The sequence below is a fragment of the Carcharhinus amblyrhynchos genome, chromosome 28 (assembly GCF_965287045.1).
Source record: "Carcharhinus amblyrhynchos chromosome 28, sCarAmb.v2.hapA, whole genome shotgun sequence".
NCBI classification, from domain to species: Eukaryota; Metazoa; Chordata; class Chondrichthyes; order Carcharhiniformes; family Carcharhinidae; genus Carcharhinus; species Carcharhinus amblyrhynchos.
This window is the reverse complement of record NC_137351.1, coordinates 3,452,847-3,469,213: the sequence shown is the minus strand read 5'-3', so window position 1 is coordinate 3,469,213 and position 16,367 is coordinate 3,452,847. Positions and strand designations below refer to the sequence as shown.

Below are 16,367 nucleotides of genomic sequence, written 5' to 3'. Positions count from 1 at the left end.
AAGCAGCACGGTGGCACAGTGGTTAGCACTGCTGCCTCATGGCGCCAAGGACCCGGGTTCAATGGTTTGAGTCACTAGTGTGGAGTTTGCACGTTCTCCCCAAGCCTGGGTTTCCTCCAGGTACTCCAGTTTCCTCCCACAGTCCAAAAGATATGCGGGCTGGGTGGATTGGCCATGCTAAATTGCCCCTTCATGTCAGGGGTACTAGCTAGGATAAATGCATGGGGTTATGGGGATAGAGCCTGGGTAGTGTTGTGATCAGTGCAGACACAATGGGCCAAATAGCCTCCTTCTGCACTGTATGATTCTATGATTCTTGAGTGGAACTTAAAGCCACAATGCCCTGACTCAGATGTGAGAGTGTTACCAGCTGAGCCATGGTGAACATGGAAGAATATTTTTGACTAGATCTTGGGACCCTGACTTTGGGTCTGAATGGGAATCCGATTCCATACTTAGAGTGTCTGGTGATGCAGTCTTCCTGAGGTTGGCCTGCTGCCCTTACTGATTTCCTGATACTGCTGGGTCAATCAGAGTTCTGAAGCCTCGGCAGAAAATTCTAAGCGGGGGGAGGGGGGCTTTTCCAGAGTAGAGCTTGGAAACACTCGTGTGATAATCATCTGGAGAGATTTGAGAAAAAATCTACAGAAGCTCGATCAGGTTGGATCTGCCACTGGAGTTCAGAGTGGGCTGCATCTGACCATAGGTGGCCCGTTGGTTCACAGGGGCCCACCTTAGATCCTGCTTCCAAGCAAGGCCTTCCTTGGCTCTTTTCAGCAAGAATCCACTTCCAGGATTTCCAACTCTCCTTTCAGTATTCCACTGCCTTGAATTTACTGAGAACATCATAGCACATGATGTATTTTATAATCTGTGTTATCCTTAAAATCTGCATATATTTGTGAAGGTAAATGGGAGGGAAGGAGTATTGTATTCCATTTTCATGTTTAAAAGATGTTTTTTGTCTGCTGTTAAATGCTAAATTGGCAGTGTTGTTACTCTGTTCATCCACATTTTCTGAAAAAAGTAGAGGTTATAGTCTTTTGAGCCACAGTTAGGTTCTGGGACCTTCCTGTCCAGTAGTAACATCCACTGTGATCATAACACTCCCAATACTTCCCGGTCTCCAAGCCTGCCACCACAAGGCTGGTAAAACTCATTGTGTTAATATTTATTTGAACCTGTAGTTTAGTGTGGGTGTATGCATACAGCCATTGACCGTGTGGGTAACTGTGCAGTACTCCTGATCCTGTGGCTCCCTGTGGATGAAATTGTGCAATCCCTGATCCTCTGTGTGAGTCAATGTGTAGCGTTCCCCTCACACTGCGTTTTCTTTGTCTCTGCTCTGCTGTAGGTGAAGGTGCTCTCAATGTTGGACCACCCCAACATAATCAATTACTACGACAGCTTTGAGGAGGACGGAGTGCTAATGATTGAGATGGAGTACGCAGATGGAGGAACGTTGGCGCAGTACCTGGCACAGCAGGTATTTTAAACGGGTATACTTGAGTGGTGACAGGGAGAGGCCTTCAGGGCTGTGGAGATACTTCCAATTGTTCAAGGAGGCTTTTGTCAATAAAAAGAAGCTTTAGAATCATAAAATCCTACACTACAGGAAGAGGCCATTCAGCCCATCGAATCTGCACTGACCACCATCCCACCCAGGCCCTATCCCCATAACCCTATGCATTTACCCTAGCTAGTCCCCTGACACCAGGGGACAATTTAGTATGGCCAATCCACTTAACCCGCACATCCTTTGACTGGGCAAGGAAACCAGAGCGCCCAGAGGAAACCCATGCAGACATGGGGAGAATCTGCAAACTCCGCTCAGTGACCCAAGAATCAAACCTGGGTTCCTGGCACTGTGAAGCAGCAGTGCTAACCATCATGCCACCCAAGCAACAGCTTTAGTTCTGGGTTCTGTTCAATCAAAATCATGCGATACATACAATCTGTTTCTACGGTCTAGAAATATTGTTACAATCTGTGTTGTTTTCTCTAAAGGCCGGAATTTTCCAACCTTTCTGGTCCTACTGATATTAATGGAAATTCCAGTGGCTCACCTACCCCATCACTGGATGAGGTTGGAAAACTCCAGCCAAAGTTTCAAATGCCAGGCAAACTTTACTTCAGAGAGCAGCTGGAATATTTGTTTATGTATTAAGTTGTCATGACAAATGATTTCATCAAAGGCAATATACATCTTAAAAATATACATCTTGCTCTCTTCACAAATCCAGTACAAATCCGTCTCTCTCTCTTTGGAGGTTATGTGGAACAAAACCATCTTCTACCTGTTGTAAAATTGTGTAAAGAGCAAAGGATGATTTGGTTTGATTTTGATTTGATTAGATTTATTATTATCGCATGTATCAACATATAGTGAAAAGTATTGTTTCTTGCGCACTATACAGAACTATACAGGTGCCATCTCGAACTAATGGATGCAGAACAAAGCAAATTGTCCCTGCACCAAGCCCTGTCCATTTCCCAACAGGTCTGAATGACATTGCAATGCATTGATATGCAGCCTGGTTTGATGCCTTCTGAAAATCCCAGCCCATTATTCCACGCTTCCTAGCCGACAAATGCATTCTGAAATGCCATTTGTGAAGTCTCAGTGGCAAGGACTGAACAACATTAAATTAATCAAAGTGACTGTGGCTCTTTTACTTCTGAGATTTAGGGTCAGTATCTGCTTCCTACGATATTCTCCAATCAAAGGAGACTGAAGTCATCTGACTTGCTTGGTCAAGCTTTTATGGTGTTGTGTTCTTTAATTTGGGGCATCGCTGTGGTGACTGTACCTTTAAAGAGCCATTTGCAGAGCAAGAATCACATGACCTGGGGAATCAATCAGGGAGCATGATGGGAGATCATCTTAGTGAGCTCAGGTTTCTGTTCCAGAACCTTCACTGGAGCTGACTGACATCCACAAGGTTGCAAATCTCTTTTATATAGAATAGAATCAAATCATAGAATCCCTATAGTGCAGAAGGAGGCCATTTGGCCCATCGAGTCTGCACTGACTACCATCCCACCCAGGCCCTAGTCCCATAGCCCCTCATATTTACCCTGCAAATCGCCCTGACATTAGGGTTAATTTAGTATGGCCAATCAACCTAACCCACATCTTTGGACGGACGGAGGGAACTGGAGCACCCAGAGGAAACCCACGCAGACATGGGGAGAATGTGCAAACTCCTCACAGTGGCCCGAGGCCGGATTTGAACTTGGGTCCTGAAGCTGTGAGGCAGCGGTGCTAACCACTGTGCCACCGTGCCACCCCTGACTCACTGACAGACTATCTTACCCTGGCCCCCCTATCCCACAACCCCACACATTTCCCAATGCTAATCCATCTACCCTAGATAGCTTGGTTCAATATGGGGCAATTTACCATAGCCAATCCACCTAACCTGCAGAGGGGAATTCTCACCCACCACAGGAATCGTAGCCGGTGGGGAACAGACCACACAAAGGTCCATTGACCTCTGATGGGATTCTGCAGTTTTGGGGCGAGCACGGCGGGAGAATCTCCCCCCATATCTTTAGCCAGTGGGAGAAAACTGGAGCACCCGGAGGAAACACACACAGACACAGGGTGGCACAGTGGTGCAGTGGTTGGCACTGCTACATCACAGCGCCAGAGACCCGGGTTCAGCTCCAGCCTCGGGTCACTGTCTGTGCAGAGTTTGCACATTCTCCCCGTGCCTGTGTGGATTTTGCCTGGGCAGTCCGTTTTTCTCCCATCACCCAAAGATGTGAGGGTTAGGTTGATTGGCCATGCTAAATTGACCCTAGGTGTCAGGAGATTAGCAGGATAAATATGTGGGGTTACAGGAATAGGGCCTTGGTGAGATTGTGATCAGTGCAGACCTCCTTATGAATGGCCTCCTTCTGCACTGTAGGGATTCTATGAACATTCAGACTCCACAGACAGTGGCCCTAGCTGGGAATTGAACCTGGATCCCTGGAGCAGTGAGGCCGCAGTGCTGCTGCCACTGTGGCACCCACGTTATAGTTACATACAAATAAATGTTGCAGTTGCTATTTACCAAACTAACGAACTGGAGTTATTACAACCACGCTGAAACAGAGAGCTTGCCATTCAGCTGCATAAGCTGACGCTGTTTACATTGCAGGACCAGGAATTGGAAGAGCGGCAAATCCTGAACCTCTTTCACCAGATGGTGGCAGCAATTTGTTACCTGCACGAACACAACGTGCTGCACCGAGATCTCAAAACAGCAAACCTCTTCCTCACAAAAGAAGGAGAGGTGAAGCTTGGTGATTTTGGGGTTGCCAAGGTGATGACAGCAGGAAGCGAGGCACATACAATATTAGGTGAGCTTTGCTTCAAGCAACAGTTGGATAAAGAAAGGTCAAAAGGAGTGTAACTAACATAAGAACATAAGAAATAGGAGCAGAAGTAGGCATCTAGCCCTTCGAGCCTGCCCCGCCATTCAATAAGATCATGGCTGATCTGTCGTGGCTCAGTTCCACATTCCCGCCCTCTCCCCATAACCCTTAATCCCCTCGCTTATCAAAAACCCATCAACCCGCCTCTTAAAAATATTTAGCGAGGCAGCCTCCATCACTTCAACGGGCAGAGAATTCCAGAGATTCACCACCCTTTGAGTGAAGAAGTTCCTCCTCAACTCCGTTCTAAACCGCCCCCCCTTTATCTTGAGGCTGTGCCCCCTAGTCCTACTGTCCTTTCTGAGCGGGAAGAGTCCCTCCACCTCTATCCTATCCATCCCATTCATCATATGTCTATTGGGCAAATGCCGGGAAATAGATAGGTAGAATCCTTACAGTGCAGAAGGAGGCCAGTCAGCCGATTGAGTCTGCACTGACCACAATCCCACCCATGCTCTATCCCCATAACCCTAGCTAGTCCCCCTGATACTAAGGGACAGTTTAGCCTGGCCAATCTATCTAACCCGCACATCTTTGGACTATGGGAGGAAACCAGAGCACCCGGAGAAAACCCACACAGACATGGGGAGAACACGCAAACTCCACACAGACAGTGACCCCAGCCAGGAATCAAACCCAGGTTCTGGGTACTGTGCTAACCACTGTGCCACCGTGCTGCCCAATGGGTAAAGCATAGGCATTTGGTCTTGGATAAGAGTATAAATAAACAGAAAGGAGTAGAAAGAAATCCCTTGCAGGTAGAGGTGACTGGCAGTATAAGTGGTATAGGGCTATGATGGCAGTAATTAAGGCTGGTATATGTTGAGTTACCACAAGGAATATGATGCAGGGTATGTGGGTACATTCAGAGAGAAATTCATAATTTGAATCTGCCACAATCTTTTGTTGGGAGTTTGGAGGGGGACATCTGGTGGCAAGATGGCACTGTGGTTAGCACTGTTGCCTCACAGTGCCAGGGACCCAGGTTCAATTCCCGGCTTGGGTCATTGTCTGTGCAGAGTCTGCACATTCTCCCCACGTCTGCGAGGGTTTCCTCCAGGTGCTCTGGTTTCCTCCCACACTTCAAAGAGATGCAGGTTAGGCGGATTGGTTTTCCCAAATTGTCCCTTTAGTGTCAGGAGGATTATTGATGTAAGTATTTGGAAGTTACAGGGACAGGGCCTGGGTGGGACTGTAGTCAGTGCAGACTTGATGGGATGAATGGCGTCCCTCTGCACTGTAGGGATTTTATGATTCTAAGGCTGACAGGGTTTTAGGCTCTCTAGAGGGAAAGGTAACCATTCGTAACAGATACAGGTATGCACGGTTATAAGTAATGTTAGAGATAGTAGTAGGGACACACTGACAGTGTAATGGGGCCCAGGTGAAAGAGAAGATATGCTCTATGGGGAAATGCTAAGAATTCAGGCAAGATCTTGTAGTTGTATGAGACGTTCAGAAGGTGGCTCACCATCACTTTCTCAAGGGCAACTAGGGATGGGCAGTAAATGCTGGCCAGCCAGCGATGACCATGTCCCACGAATAAATAAAACAAAACATAGAAACCATTGCACTGAAAAGATTGTTTCTTAGCATACATGCACAATGAGGAGTCTTCCTGATAAACTGAATGTCACTGACTCCATGAGCGTATTTAATGGATACTTTATGTTGTATAGGGACACCCTTTTACATTTCCCCAGAGATCTGTGAGGGGAAATGTTACAATGACAAGTCGGATATCTGGTCACTTGGTTGTATTCTCTACGAGATGGCATGCCGACAGCGCACTTTTGAAGGTAAGAGCCATGGAAAATGGCAACTAATTAGCGTTTGCGGAAATAAATTAGGCTAATCGGTAAAAGCATCTAGATGGCCTCCAGCAAAATAAAACATCGCTGTTAGACAATGGACTCAGCTCCCGAGAAGGTGCTGGAACATAAATCCGAGTTCACCAGGGTGATTCCCCCAACCTGCCTCTCGACTGGTTCCAAAGTTTCTGCAGATGGATTCTTAAAGGTGTAATCACCACATCCCTCCCCCACTCTGTCCTTTTATAGAAATGTCAGTGTTCTGTTTACACACTCCTGAGATATTTTGACCATCTCCTCACAAACAATGGAAAATCAATTAGACCATAAAGAATGGGATGGAAGACATTGGATATGTTAGTATATGGATGCTTTCCTATCCAATCCTTGCATTAGAACTCATGACCTGAGTGTCCCCTTTCGGCCACTGGAGGTGACTCTGGTAACTCCATACAAAGGAAATGAGAAAATGAATTATGCAATAGCTAAGGTTTATAAAATGAAATCTGTTCATACTTTGGTACAGGGTTTTAAATATGGGATGACACAGTGGTTAGCACTACTGCCTCACAGTTCCAGGGATTCAGATTGGTTTGATTCTGCATTGGGTGACTGCGTGGAGTTTGCACATTCTCCCATGTCTTTGTGAGTTTTCTCGGGTGCTCCAGTTTCCTCCCACATCTTTCCTCCAAAGATGGCAGATTAGGTGGATTGGCCGTGATAAATTGCCCCTCAATTTGTGCGTGTGTGTGCCCTGTGATGGACTGGCAACTTGTCCTGGGTGTATCCCACAGGACATCCTTGCATTCCTGAATTGGAGTAGGCAATGATGTGATTCTAAGTATCAGAATCAGTTTTTTTGTTGACATGATTGTGTAGATAAGAGAATAAAGCATCTTGTCATTTGTACATCCCCTGCTCATTGTTGTAGGTGTCGTGTAATTGTACAGATTTTTTTTTTTAAAATGTCATTCCTTTTTGCAGTGTTTTAGTGTTTAAATTCTTCTCTCACTAGCTTGACTTTTGTGGTAGTGTTTCCTCTTCTGGGTCAGATTGTGAGTCCCAGTTCATGTACTTTAACATAAAGTTTATTTATTAGTTACAAGTAGTCTTACATTCACACTACAATGAAGTTACTGTGAAAATCCCCTAGTTGCCACATTCCGGTGCCTGTTCGGGTACACTGAGGGAGAATTTAGCATGGCCAATTCACCTACCAGCATGCCTTCTGGACTGGGGGGAAACTGGAGCACCCGGAGGAAACCCACACAGACACGGGGAGAATGTGCAAACTCCGCACAGACAGTGATCTAGGAATTGAACCGGAGTCTTTGGCGTCGTGAGGCAGCAGTGCTAACCACTCTGCCACTGTGCCGCCCCATATAATCTAGACTGACACTGAGGGAGTGACGCATGTTGGAGTTGCCGTATTTCGGCTGATCTCTACACAACATCTACCAAGACTTGCCTGTTCAAGTTGACATCAGGTGTCCTGTGGCACTCTTTGAAATGGGTTGTTCTTTGAATATCTTCGCTAGCGATCTCACCAAAAGCTGGTTAACTGGTCATTTATCTTGGTGTTGAGGAAATGAATGGCACAACCCAGCTTACGTTCTAAACTTTTCTTCTCACAGGCACTAATCTGCCAGCTGTCGTCAATAAAATCATGAAGGGGCAGTTTGCTCCAATCACTAATAACTACAGTGCTGAGTTTAAAGCCCTTGTGATGGACATGTTGCAAAAAGAGCCTCAGTAAGTTGCAAGTGCGTCTGATTCCCTTGTGATTAACCAGAAATGAACTCCCGTAACTGTGACAGCTTTTCTCCCTCTTTGTTGCCGATTCCAATCATTTCATCAAAAATTCCCAAGAAAGGAGAGAGACAGAAAGCTGTAAACTGGAATCCATTATGAAGAAATAGTAACAGGGCGTGTGGAAAATCAAAATACAATTAAGCAGGACCAACATAGTTTTATGAAAAAGAACTTGTGTTTGACAAATTTGAGGATGTAACAAGCAAGGTGGATAAAGGGGAACCAGTATGTATGATGCAATTGGAGTTCAAAAGGTATGCATTAAGAACATAAGAACATAAGAAATAGGAGCAGGAGTAGGCCATCTAGCCCTTCGAGCCTGCCCCGCCATTCAATAAGATCATGGCTGATCTGTCGTGGCTCAGTTCCACTTTCCCGCCCTCTCCCCATAACCCTTAATCCCTTCTCTTATCAAAAACCCATCAACCCGCTTCTTAAAAATATTTAGCGAGGCAGCCTCCACCACTTCAACGGGCAGAGAATTCCAGAGATTCACCACCCTTTGAGTGAAGAAGTTCCTCCTCAACTCCGTTCTAAACCGCCTCCCCTTTATCTTGAGGCTGTGCCCCCTAGTCCTACTGTCTTTTTTGAGCGGGAAGAGTCTCTCCACCTCTATCCTATCCATCCCATTCATCATCTTATACGTCTCAATGAGATCTCCCCTCATTCTTCTAAACTCTAACGAGTACAAGCCTAGTTTATTCAGCCTCTCCTCATAGCTCAATCCCCTCAACTCCGGTATCAGCCTAGTAAACCTCCTCTGCACTCCCTCCAGGGCCAAAATATCCTTATTAAGGTTTCACTCTGTTAGTCATCGGTTTGACGCAGTTGGCTGGACAGCTGATTAGTGACACAGAATGATGCCAATGGCGTGGGTTCAATTCCTGTACCAGCTGAGGTTACTCATTGCCCTTCGCCTGAGGTGTGGTGGCCCTCTGGTTAAAATCACCTCAGGCAGGATTTTCTGATCGCACTCGCCCTGAAACCGGAAAATCCTGCCCGAGGTCAATGGACCTTTCCATGTTCTGCCCCGTAGGGTGGGAAAATTTGCCTCCACCAGTCTGCTCTCCCCCTCAAAGGGGAGAGCAGTCCATGGTCATCTGGGGCCATGGTGACTTTACTGTTACCTCTTACTGCACAAGATAAGAACTCCTGGTGCTGGGGTAATGTATCAGCATGGATAGAGGATTGGCTAACTAACAGAGAACAGGGAGTCAGGTAAATGGGTTATTCTCAGGTTGGAAAGTGCAGCTAATGTGCCACAGGGATCAATGTTGGGGCCTCAACTACAGCAATGACTTGGATGAAGGGACCAAGTGTACTGTAGCCAAAATTGCTGACGATGTGAAGATAGGTTGGAATGCGAGTTGTGAGGAACACACAAGGGCTGGATTTTCCCGTGGATAGTGAATGTGGGTTCAAGATCAATCTCACTGGCAGACTCGATCACCTCACCCGCCACAGAATAGGCGTGGGCGAGGGTCCAAAGTTTCCGTTGACCCAAGTGAGGCCGTAAGATCCCGCCCAAAATCTTTTCTGTTGGTGTGTAGGATAGTGGTCAGTTTGTAATTATAATCACTATAATTACTGTAAGAAAGATCAGTTGGTCTCAGCTCAATTTCTCTCTATTGCATGTGGTATCTTCCCTCCTGAATTCAACAACCTCGTGATCCATATGGACCAAGTAAGCTTGCTTGAAGGAAATGCAGGGCTGGGAATTTGCTCTGAGATGATTATCTGCTTTACTTCTGACCAGCATTTCCTTCAAGGATTGCTTAATCTTGTTTTCTGCAATCACTTAGATTGTTTTATTTTTACTGTCGCTCCAACATTTGGTATTCTGCTACCTCTTTCCTTCCCTCCCCCTCTCTCCCTCCCTGTGTCCTGCCCAGCTGCCTTCCAGGGTTAGTGTGGGGAGGTCTCTGCTAAGACTAAGCTCCTGTCTTTCCCTCGGGACAGGTATCGACCCTCTGCTCATGAGTTGCTGCACCTCCGTCTCCCTGAGGTGATGGCGAAATATGAAGAAATTCCGGATAATCAGGAAGGGTCCGAGAAAGGCTTTCAAAGCAACCTGAGGCAAAGGAGGAATGGACGCACGGCTCTTTATTACTTATGTATGTCCGATCTGGAACTCTGCCCGGTTGAAGGACTGCCTCCGAAGATTAAAATCATACAGGTAAGGGTAATTGAAGCACTCCTGATGACTTTACACGTCGCATCCTTTATCCAGACACCTAAAAACTGAACACAGCCAAAAATCAAACATCTCCAAAGATCAAGTTTAAAAGTTTATTTATTAGTCACAAGTAAGGCTTACATTAACACTGCAATGAAGTTACTGTGAAAATCCCCTAGTCGCCACATTCCAGCACCTGTTCGGGTACACTGAGGGAGATTTTAGCATGGTCAATGCACCTAACCCACACATCTCTCAGACTGTGCACATCTCTCAGACTGTGGGAGGAAATTGGAGCACCCAGAGGAAACCCATGCCGACACGGGGAGAACATGCAAACTCTGCACAGACAGTGACCCGAGTTGAACCCAGGTCCCTGGTGCTGTGAAGCAGCAGCGCTAACTACTGTGCCACTGGGCCTCCCCCAGCGAGGTTATAACGGCAAAAGAACCCGGACAATTGAGCACTGGGCTCAATTAACATTTAATTAACATTTTCATATATTTAAATAATTTATTCAGCTTCCTGCCCATTTCTGGCGAGAGGCTGACCTAGCCAGAAATCCCACTCGCGTAAGATTGCGAGAGCCGAGAAATTGGGCGTGATCCATCAATGGGCGGAATGAGCCTTTAAAATCCCAGCCGGACAGTGGGATATAGGATCTATCACTCATTCTCTGCAATATATTTTCTTCACTTTCAATGGATTGTCCCTTTGTTATTTGGTAATATTTTTGTATGATATTGTATTGCCTAACAAATGCCAGCGGAGAGGAGTTAGGACCAACTTTTTTTATATAGGATATAAACTCAACTTTTGTTTCCCCAATTAATAAAAGATGTATCAACTTGTTAACATATTTATGATTGAACCTAAACAGCGTGGGTAAATACGTGAAAGTACTAAAACAATGCTAGCACAGAGATGAGAGTTGGTAATAGAGACTTTGAGGCGGCACAGTGGCCTCACAGCGCCAGGGACCCAGGTTCAATTCCCAACTTGGGTCACTGTCTGTGTGGAGTCTGCACATTCTCCCCGTGTCTGCATGGGTTTCCTCCGGCTGCTCCAGTTTCCTCCCACAGTCCGAAAGATGTGCTGGTTTGGTGTATTGGCCCCATGTTAAATTCTCCCTCAGGGTACCTGAACAGGCGCTGGAGGAGATTATCACAGTTACCTAATTGCAGTGTGAATGTAAGCCTACTTGTGACACTAAGAAATAAACTTTTATGCAAATTGTATTTCCTGCAAACCACCATCAGCTGGCAACCCAGCAGAGGGAGCCTTGTCTCAAGCGGAGCGTCTAATATCTGATTTTTCCCAGTGTTTCATTTGCCTTTTTCAGCAGCAGAGGGAGCAATGAGCCAATCTGCACTGTCCATACTTAATGTATTTACAGCAAACGCAAACCTCATTTTGTCTATGACTTTCGTGAATCAGTTTACTGGTGTACTTAGCCTGAATTTCATCAATAATTTACATGCAAAATAGGATTTTAAGCTGTTTTCTCCCCCCTCCCCTCTCTTTTTCGCCCTTGGAGTGGTTACAACTTGATTACCTCAAGATGTGGTGCGCTGCTTTGAACCCAGAGCGGTTAGCAAAAACCTCCAGAGAAGAATTACTCAGAATTGAACTGTAAATAATACAGGAGAGTCGGTGGCAGCAAGCAGAGATCCAAGAGTAAGATTCTAGCTCGGGTTAGATGTATTGCTACAGGCCTTGTCACGAGACCTCCAGCTTGCAGCCTCCCCAGCAGATCAAAAAGCTTCCGTCTCCCCCCATCCCCCCGCCCCCCCCTAATATTTACCCAACTAATAAATCAAAGCATCGGTCATATTGGTGGTAACGATGGCGCACTGACTTAAAATCAAACATGCCCCAAACAAACGGAATTTTTAATTAAAACTTACCACGTCAGGGCCCTAAATCTACGAGACCTTTCTCTGTGCTGGGACACAGAGAACCACATCGATCACAAACTCCACCGCTCAGGACATGGAGGCAGGTCCTGAAATCACCGAGCCAGAATGGGGATCGAACCCCATGCTGTCGGCACCAATCTCATCTGCACCGGCCATCCAACAGCACCAGCCAGCATCGCCCCACCTCCCGCACCAAGGATTCCGAGTTGCCGTGGCAACATATACTTTTACCTGCATGTTGTAGTCTGGAGCTATGGATAGTGATGTTAGAGGCTCCAATTTTCTTTCCATCATACAGCTGACCAGGAATCTCTCCCACTCTTACGGCCTGCCATTGCCGTGTGTTGGAAGGATTTACAAGTTGATACCCTCAACCTGTTTGGCCATGAATGCACTTTGCTGGACCATCAAGTCTTCTGGTGGGACTTGAACCAAAGCGTCCGGTTCAGAGCCAGGAATACTACCCACTGCACCACAAGATCTACTATTGCTCTAAAATAGACTAGCAGCTCTGGGATGTTCTTTGTGGAGAGTGGAAAATTCCATTCTAAGGGATAAATACAGCAGCCAACTGGTTGTGAAGGCACAGAGTGTGAGCTCCTTGGACCCCAAGCCCTCCCCATTTCCAATTTTCTTCCTGAGTCTTGTGGCACACTAAGGCAGATTTTTGTCTGTTTCCATAGCTGGTTATTCTGGGAACAGGTTACTAGTCTATCGCCAGAGGATTATAGCTTACGGGGTGCCACTCCACATCAAACTGACCAGGGGTTTCTCATGCTCTTACCACCAGCATGTTTGGAAGGATTTTGCAGGTTGATACTCGACCCATTTGGCCGCATTTTGAACTTACTTTCCTCGGCCATTAAATCCTGGAGTGGGACTCGAACATCTGGCTCAAGGGAAGGAACACCTCTCACTGCGCCACAAAATTGCCACAAAGTCCTCCCTGTGGGCCGGCATGGTGTTTAGTGTTGCTGCCTCTCAGCTCCAGAGACCCGGGTTTGATTCCTGACTTCAGTCATTGTCTGTGTGGTGCTCAGGTTTCCTCCCACTGTCCAAAGATGTGCGGGTTAGGTGGATTGGCCATACTAAATTGCCCTTAGGGTAAATGCATAGGGTGATGGGAATAGGGCCTAGGTGGGATTGTGGCAGTGCAGACTCCATGTGCTGAATGGCCTCCTTCTGCATTGTAGGTTTCTATGATTCCCACTGTCACTTAAATACCCTCAGTTTTTTTGTGCCCAGTTTGTCCAGAGATCTTATATATACATGCCTTTTGCAACCTCAAAACTGCCTGAAAGGTTCAGAAATGATCCAGCTCCTTCAACAGGGAATGGAATTTTCTCTTTACGTCTCTTTTCCAAGAAATTTTAATCTGGAGTAGAAGATGTAAAACAGCAATATTCATTGTGCAGTTTTATTGGAACAAAGTCAGACGGTGAAGAAGGTCTGAAACAATTTTAGTGGCTTCAGGAATTTGAAACAAATGTATTTGTCTTGTGTTCTTGTTATGAGCTCTAAGATTACAATCGTTCTATTGTGTGCTGTCTTTATTGAGCTGAATGGCTACCTGCAGAAAGTCCTTGTGGCAGAGGCCACATGACTGTTATAAGCTAAAAGGACATATAGTAACAAAAGCATTTCAAAATCCAATCAGCACATTTTTCCTAACCAGCAAAAGACACATTTGTATGCACCATCATGTGTAACTGAGAGTTACCCAAGTTAACCACTATATCACAACTGTCCTCATGCCTTACCACATACTGTTCATGAATCTTGTCGGTCACTGCATTCCGTATATAGTTGCTAATTCATGCAGATCTCTTAATGGTACATGCAGGCATTGTCATTGTTCCCTCTCCTAGGAGTGTCATTCCTGTGGCACTTATTTCTATGGTAGCTGTTGCCATTGGTCCATTTATGTTGTTGGGGACTGGTGGGATCTCTGGGAGGGTTAGTTGTTCTGAATTCTGTGCAACTGGTAAGATCCGATCTTCTTGATTGGTCACCTGCAGTGAAGGAACAGATTCTCTAGTTATTTCTGTATGCACCAATATCTTTGTTCATGCACTTCCACAGTGTACGAGTGAGGTGACAACTGCTCTATGCATGTCCCAAGTTGCCACATGAGCTGATTCTTGTTGAGAACATTGAAGGTGTGTACACTGACAGGCACTCCAGTGCTCAACACTGACGGTCTTGTCAAAATTAATATTCGCTTTCTGCCTTTTCACTTTGATTTTTTCACTCATGTCTATTGCTACTTCTGGTTCCGGTAGCTATTTTGCTATTGGAAGAGTAATTTGAGTGTGGTGTAATGTTAGTCATTGGACTGGACTATTTTCCATGCCTCCAGTCAGTGTATTTCTCCGTGAGAGATTTGCCTTACACATATCTGTGCTACATTTGTTGATGATTCCTTTGGCGATTTTTCACTGCTGCTTCAGCCTGTCCATTCGACTGGCCGTACTGCAGAGATAATGCATGGTGTTGAATTTCCCAAACCTTTGTGAAATGGCTGAATTCTTCATTATGAATCTCTGGAACACCATAATGACTGAAATGTGCTTTCAAACATTCCACTACAGCTCCTGTTGTCATTGGAGTTAGCTGGTCTATCTCCCAGTACTCAGAATGGTAATCTACAGTGAGAAGATAATCAGTCCCTGCAGTAGTGAAGAGGTCTACCCCCAGCTTCATCCATGATCCAGCCTGGCATTTCAAGCATCATAAATGGGCTTTCTAGATGATTCAGCTTGATACTCATTACAAGCAATGCACTGGCCAATGTGGTCTTTAATTCATTGCTCACATTTGGCTAGGAGAGCACTTCTCCTGCCTTCCTCTGACTTGCATCAATTCTTTGACAGTTTGCATGGATGGGCTTATCTCTGCTCTCATCTCCATTGGGATGATCACTCTATTTCCTTTGTACAAGATGCCACCTTGAGCTGTCATTTCATCTCATTGTTCTAACCACAGGTATGCACTGGATGCTCCCAGGCCATCCTTTCATCATTACTTCCTGCAGCACTTGGAGAGTCACACCTTGCTGTGTAATTTGCCTGATTTGAGCAAGGCACTTGTCTGTCAGATTCATTGTCACTGCTGGGTTGATGACTTCCAAATCATGTACATTGCTGCTGTATGTTGAGTCTGGAGGATGTCACATTCCGTTGCAGCTTCTTCAACTTTCTTCATGAGGAGCGCTGCACTCGACAGCATGTCAGCAATATCCATCTGTTCCCCTTGCTTGTATATCACATCCAGATGATATCTTTGTAAATGAAGTAACATTCTTTGCAGTCACATTAGAACAGGTAGAAACGGTTTGAGAAAAAGTCTTTAAAGGGGATAAAGGCTTTCCTTGGGGTTGACCTGTTAGAATATCCATGATTAAGGGCCAAATTGATGGGCCAACTGGGGAGCCTCTTGTTCTGTATTTAACCAAGAGTGTCAGTTTCTCTTGGACTCCTAGTGTAGACTGCTAACTGAAAGCACTCTGTATGCTGTTGTCGGACTTGTAAATAAAGGGATTTTGTTGAGGGGACTTCTGCCTCCAAGGGCTTATTGCAAGGGGCTAGTGGTTGGCCTCTACTGTCACTTGTCTTTCTCAAGCGGGTGCTGATGAAAATTCTCACAGGCAGGAATAATGGCCAGGCACTCTTTCTCAATCTAAGTATAGCATTGTTCCATTTGCATTAGTGCCCTGTTTGCAGTTGCGACTAATTTTCCTTGTTACCTCTTCGTTGCATCCAGATCCACTCACCAATGTCACACTGCAAAGTAACTTCATCATTGACAACTCGGTGCCTCAGCACTGACATCACCAGTTGTTTGAGTTTAATGAGTTTCTTGTTCTGTAGCCCAATACCACAGCACATCCTTTCACGTGAGGAAGGATATTCTGAGGAAGAATGTCCTTGCTATAGAGGGAGTACAGTGAAGGTTTATCAGGCTGATTCCTGGGATGGCAAGTCTGTCATATAAGGAGACACTAAGTCCGTTAGGATTACATTCACTGGAGTTTAGAAGAGTGAGAGGGGATCTCATAGAAACTTTAGAAATTCTAACAGGATTGAACAGGGTAGGTTCAGAAAGAATGTTCCCAATGGTGGGGGAGTCCAGAACTAAGGGTCATAGTTTGACAATAAGGGGTAAACCTTTAAGAACTGAGGTGAGGAGAAATTTCTTCACCCAGACAGTGGTGAATGTGTGGAA

General features: G+C 45.6%; 1 protein-coding gene across 1 annotated transcript in view; it reads left to right on the top strand.

The window, feature by feature from the left end:
* Positions 1-16,367, top strand: part of LOC145359427 (serine/threonine-protein kinase Nek8-like) — a 60,148-nt gene that overhangs the window by 8,537 nt on the left and 35,244 nt on the right. The window contains exons 3-7 of the mRNA XM_080213975.1: positions 1,355-1,486; positions 4,128-4,350; positions 6,105-6,224; positions 7,871-7,988; positions 10,008-10,224. Of these exons, the coding sequence (XP_080070101.1) occupies positions 1,355-1,486; positions 4,128-4,350; positions 6,105-6,224; positions 7,871-7,988; positions 10,008-10,224 (810 nt within the window). The remainder of the gene's footprint in view (positions 1-1,354; positions 1,487-4,127; positions 4,351-6,104; positions 6,225-7,870; positions 7,989-10,007; positions 10,225-16,367) is intronic.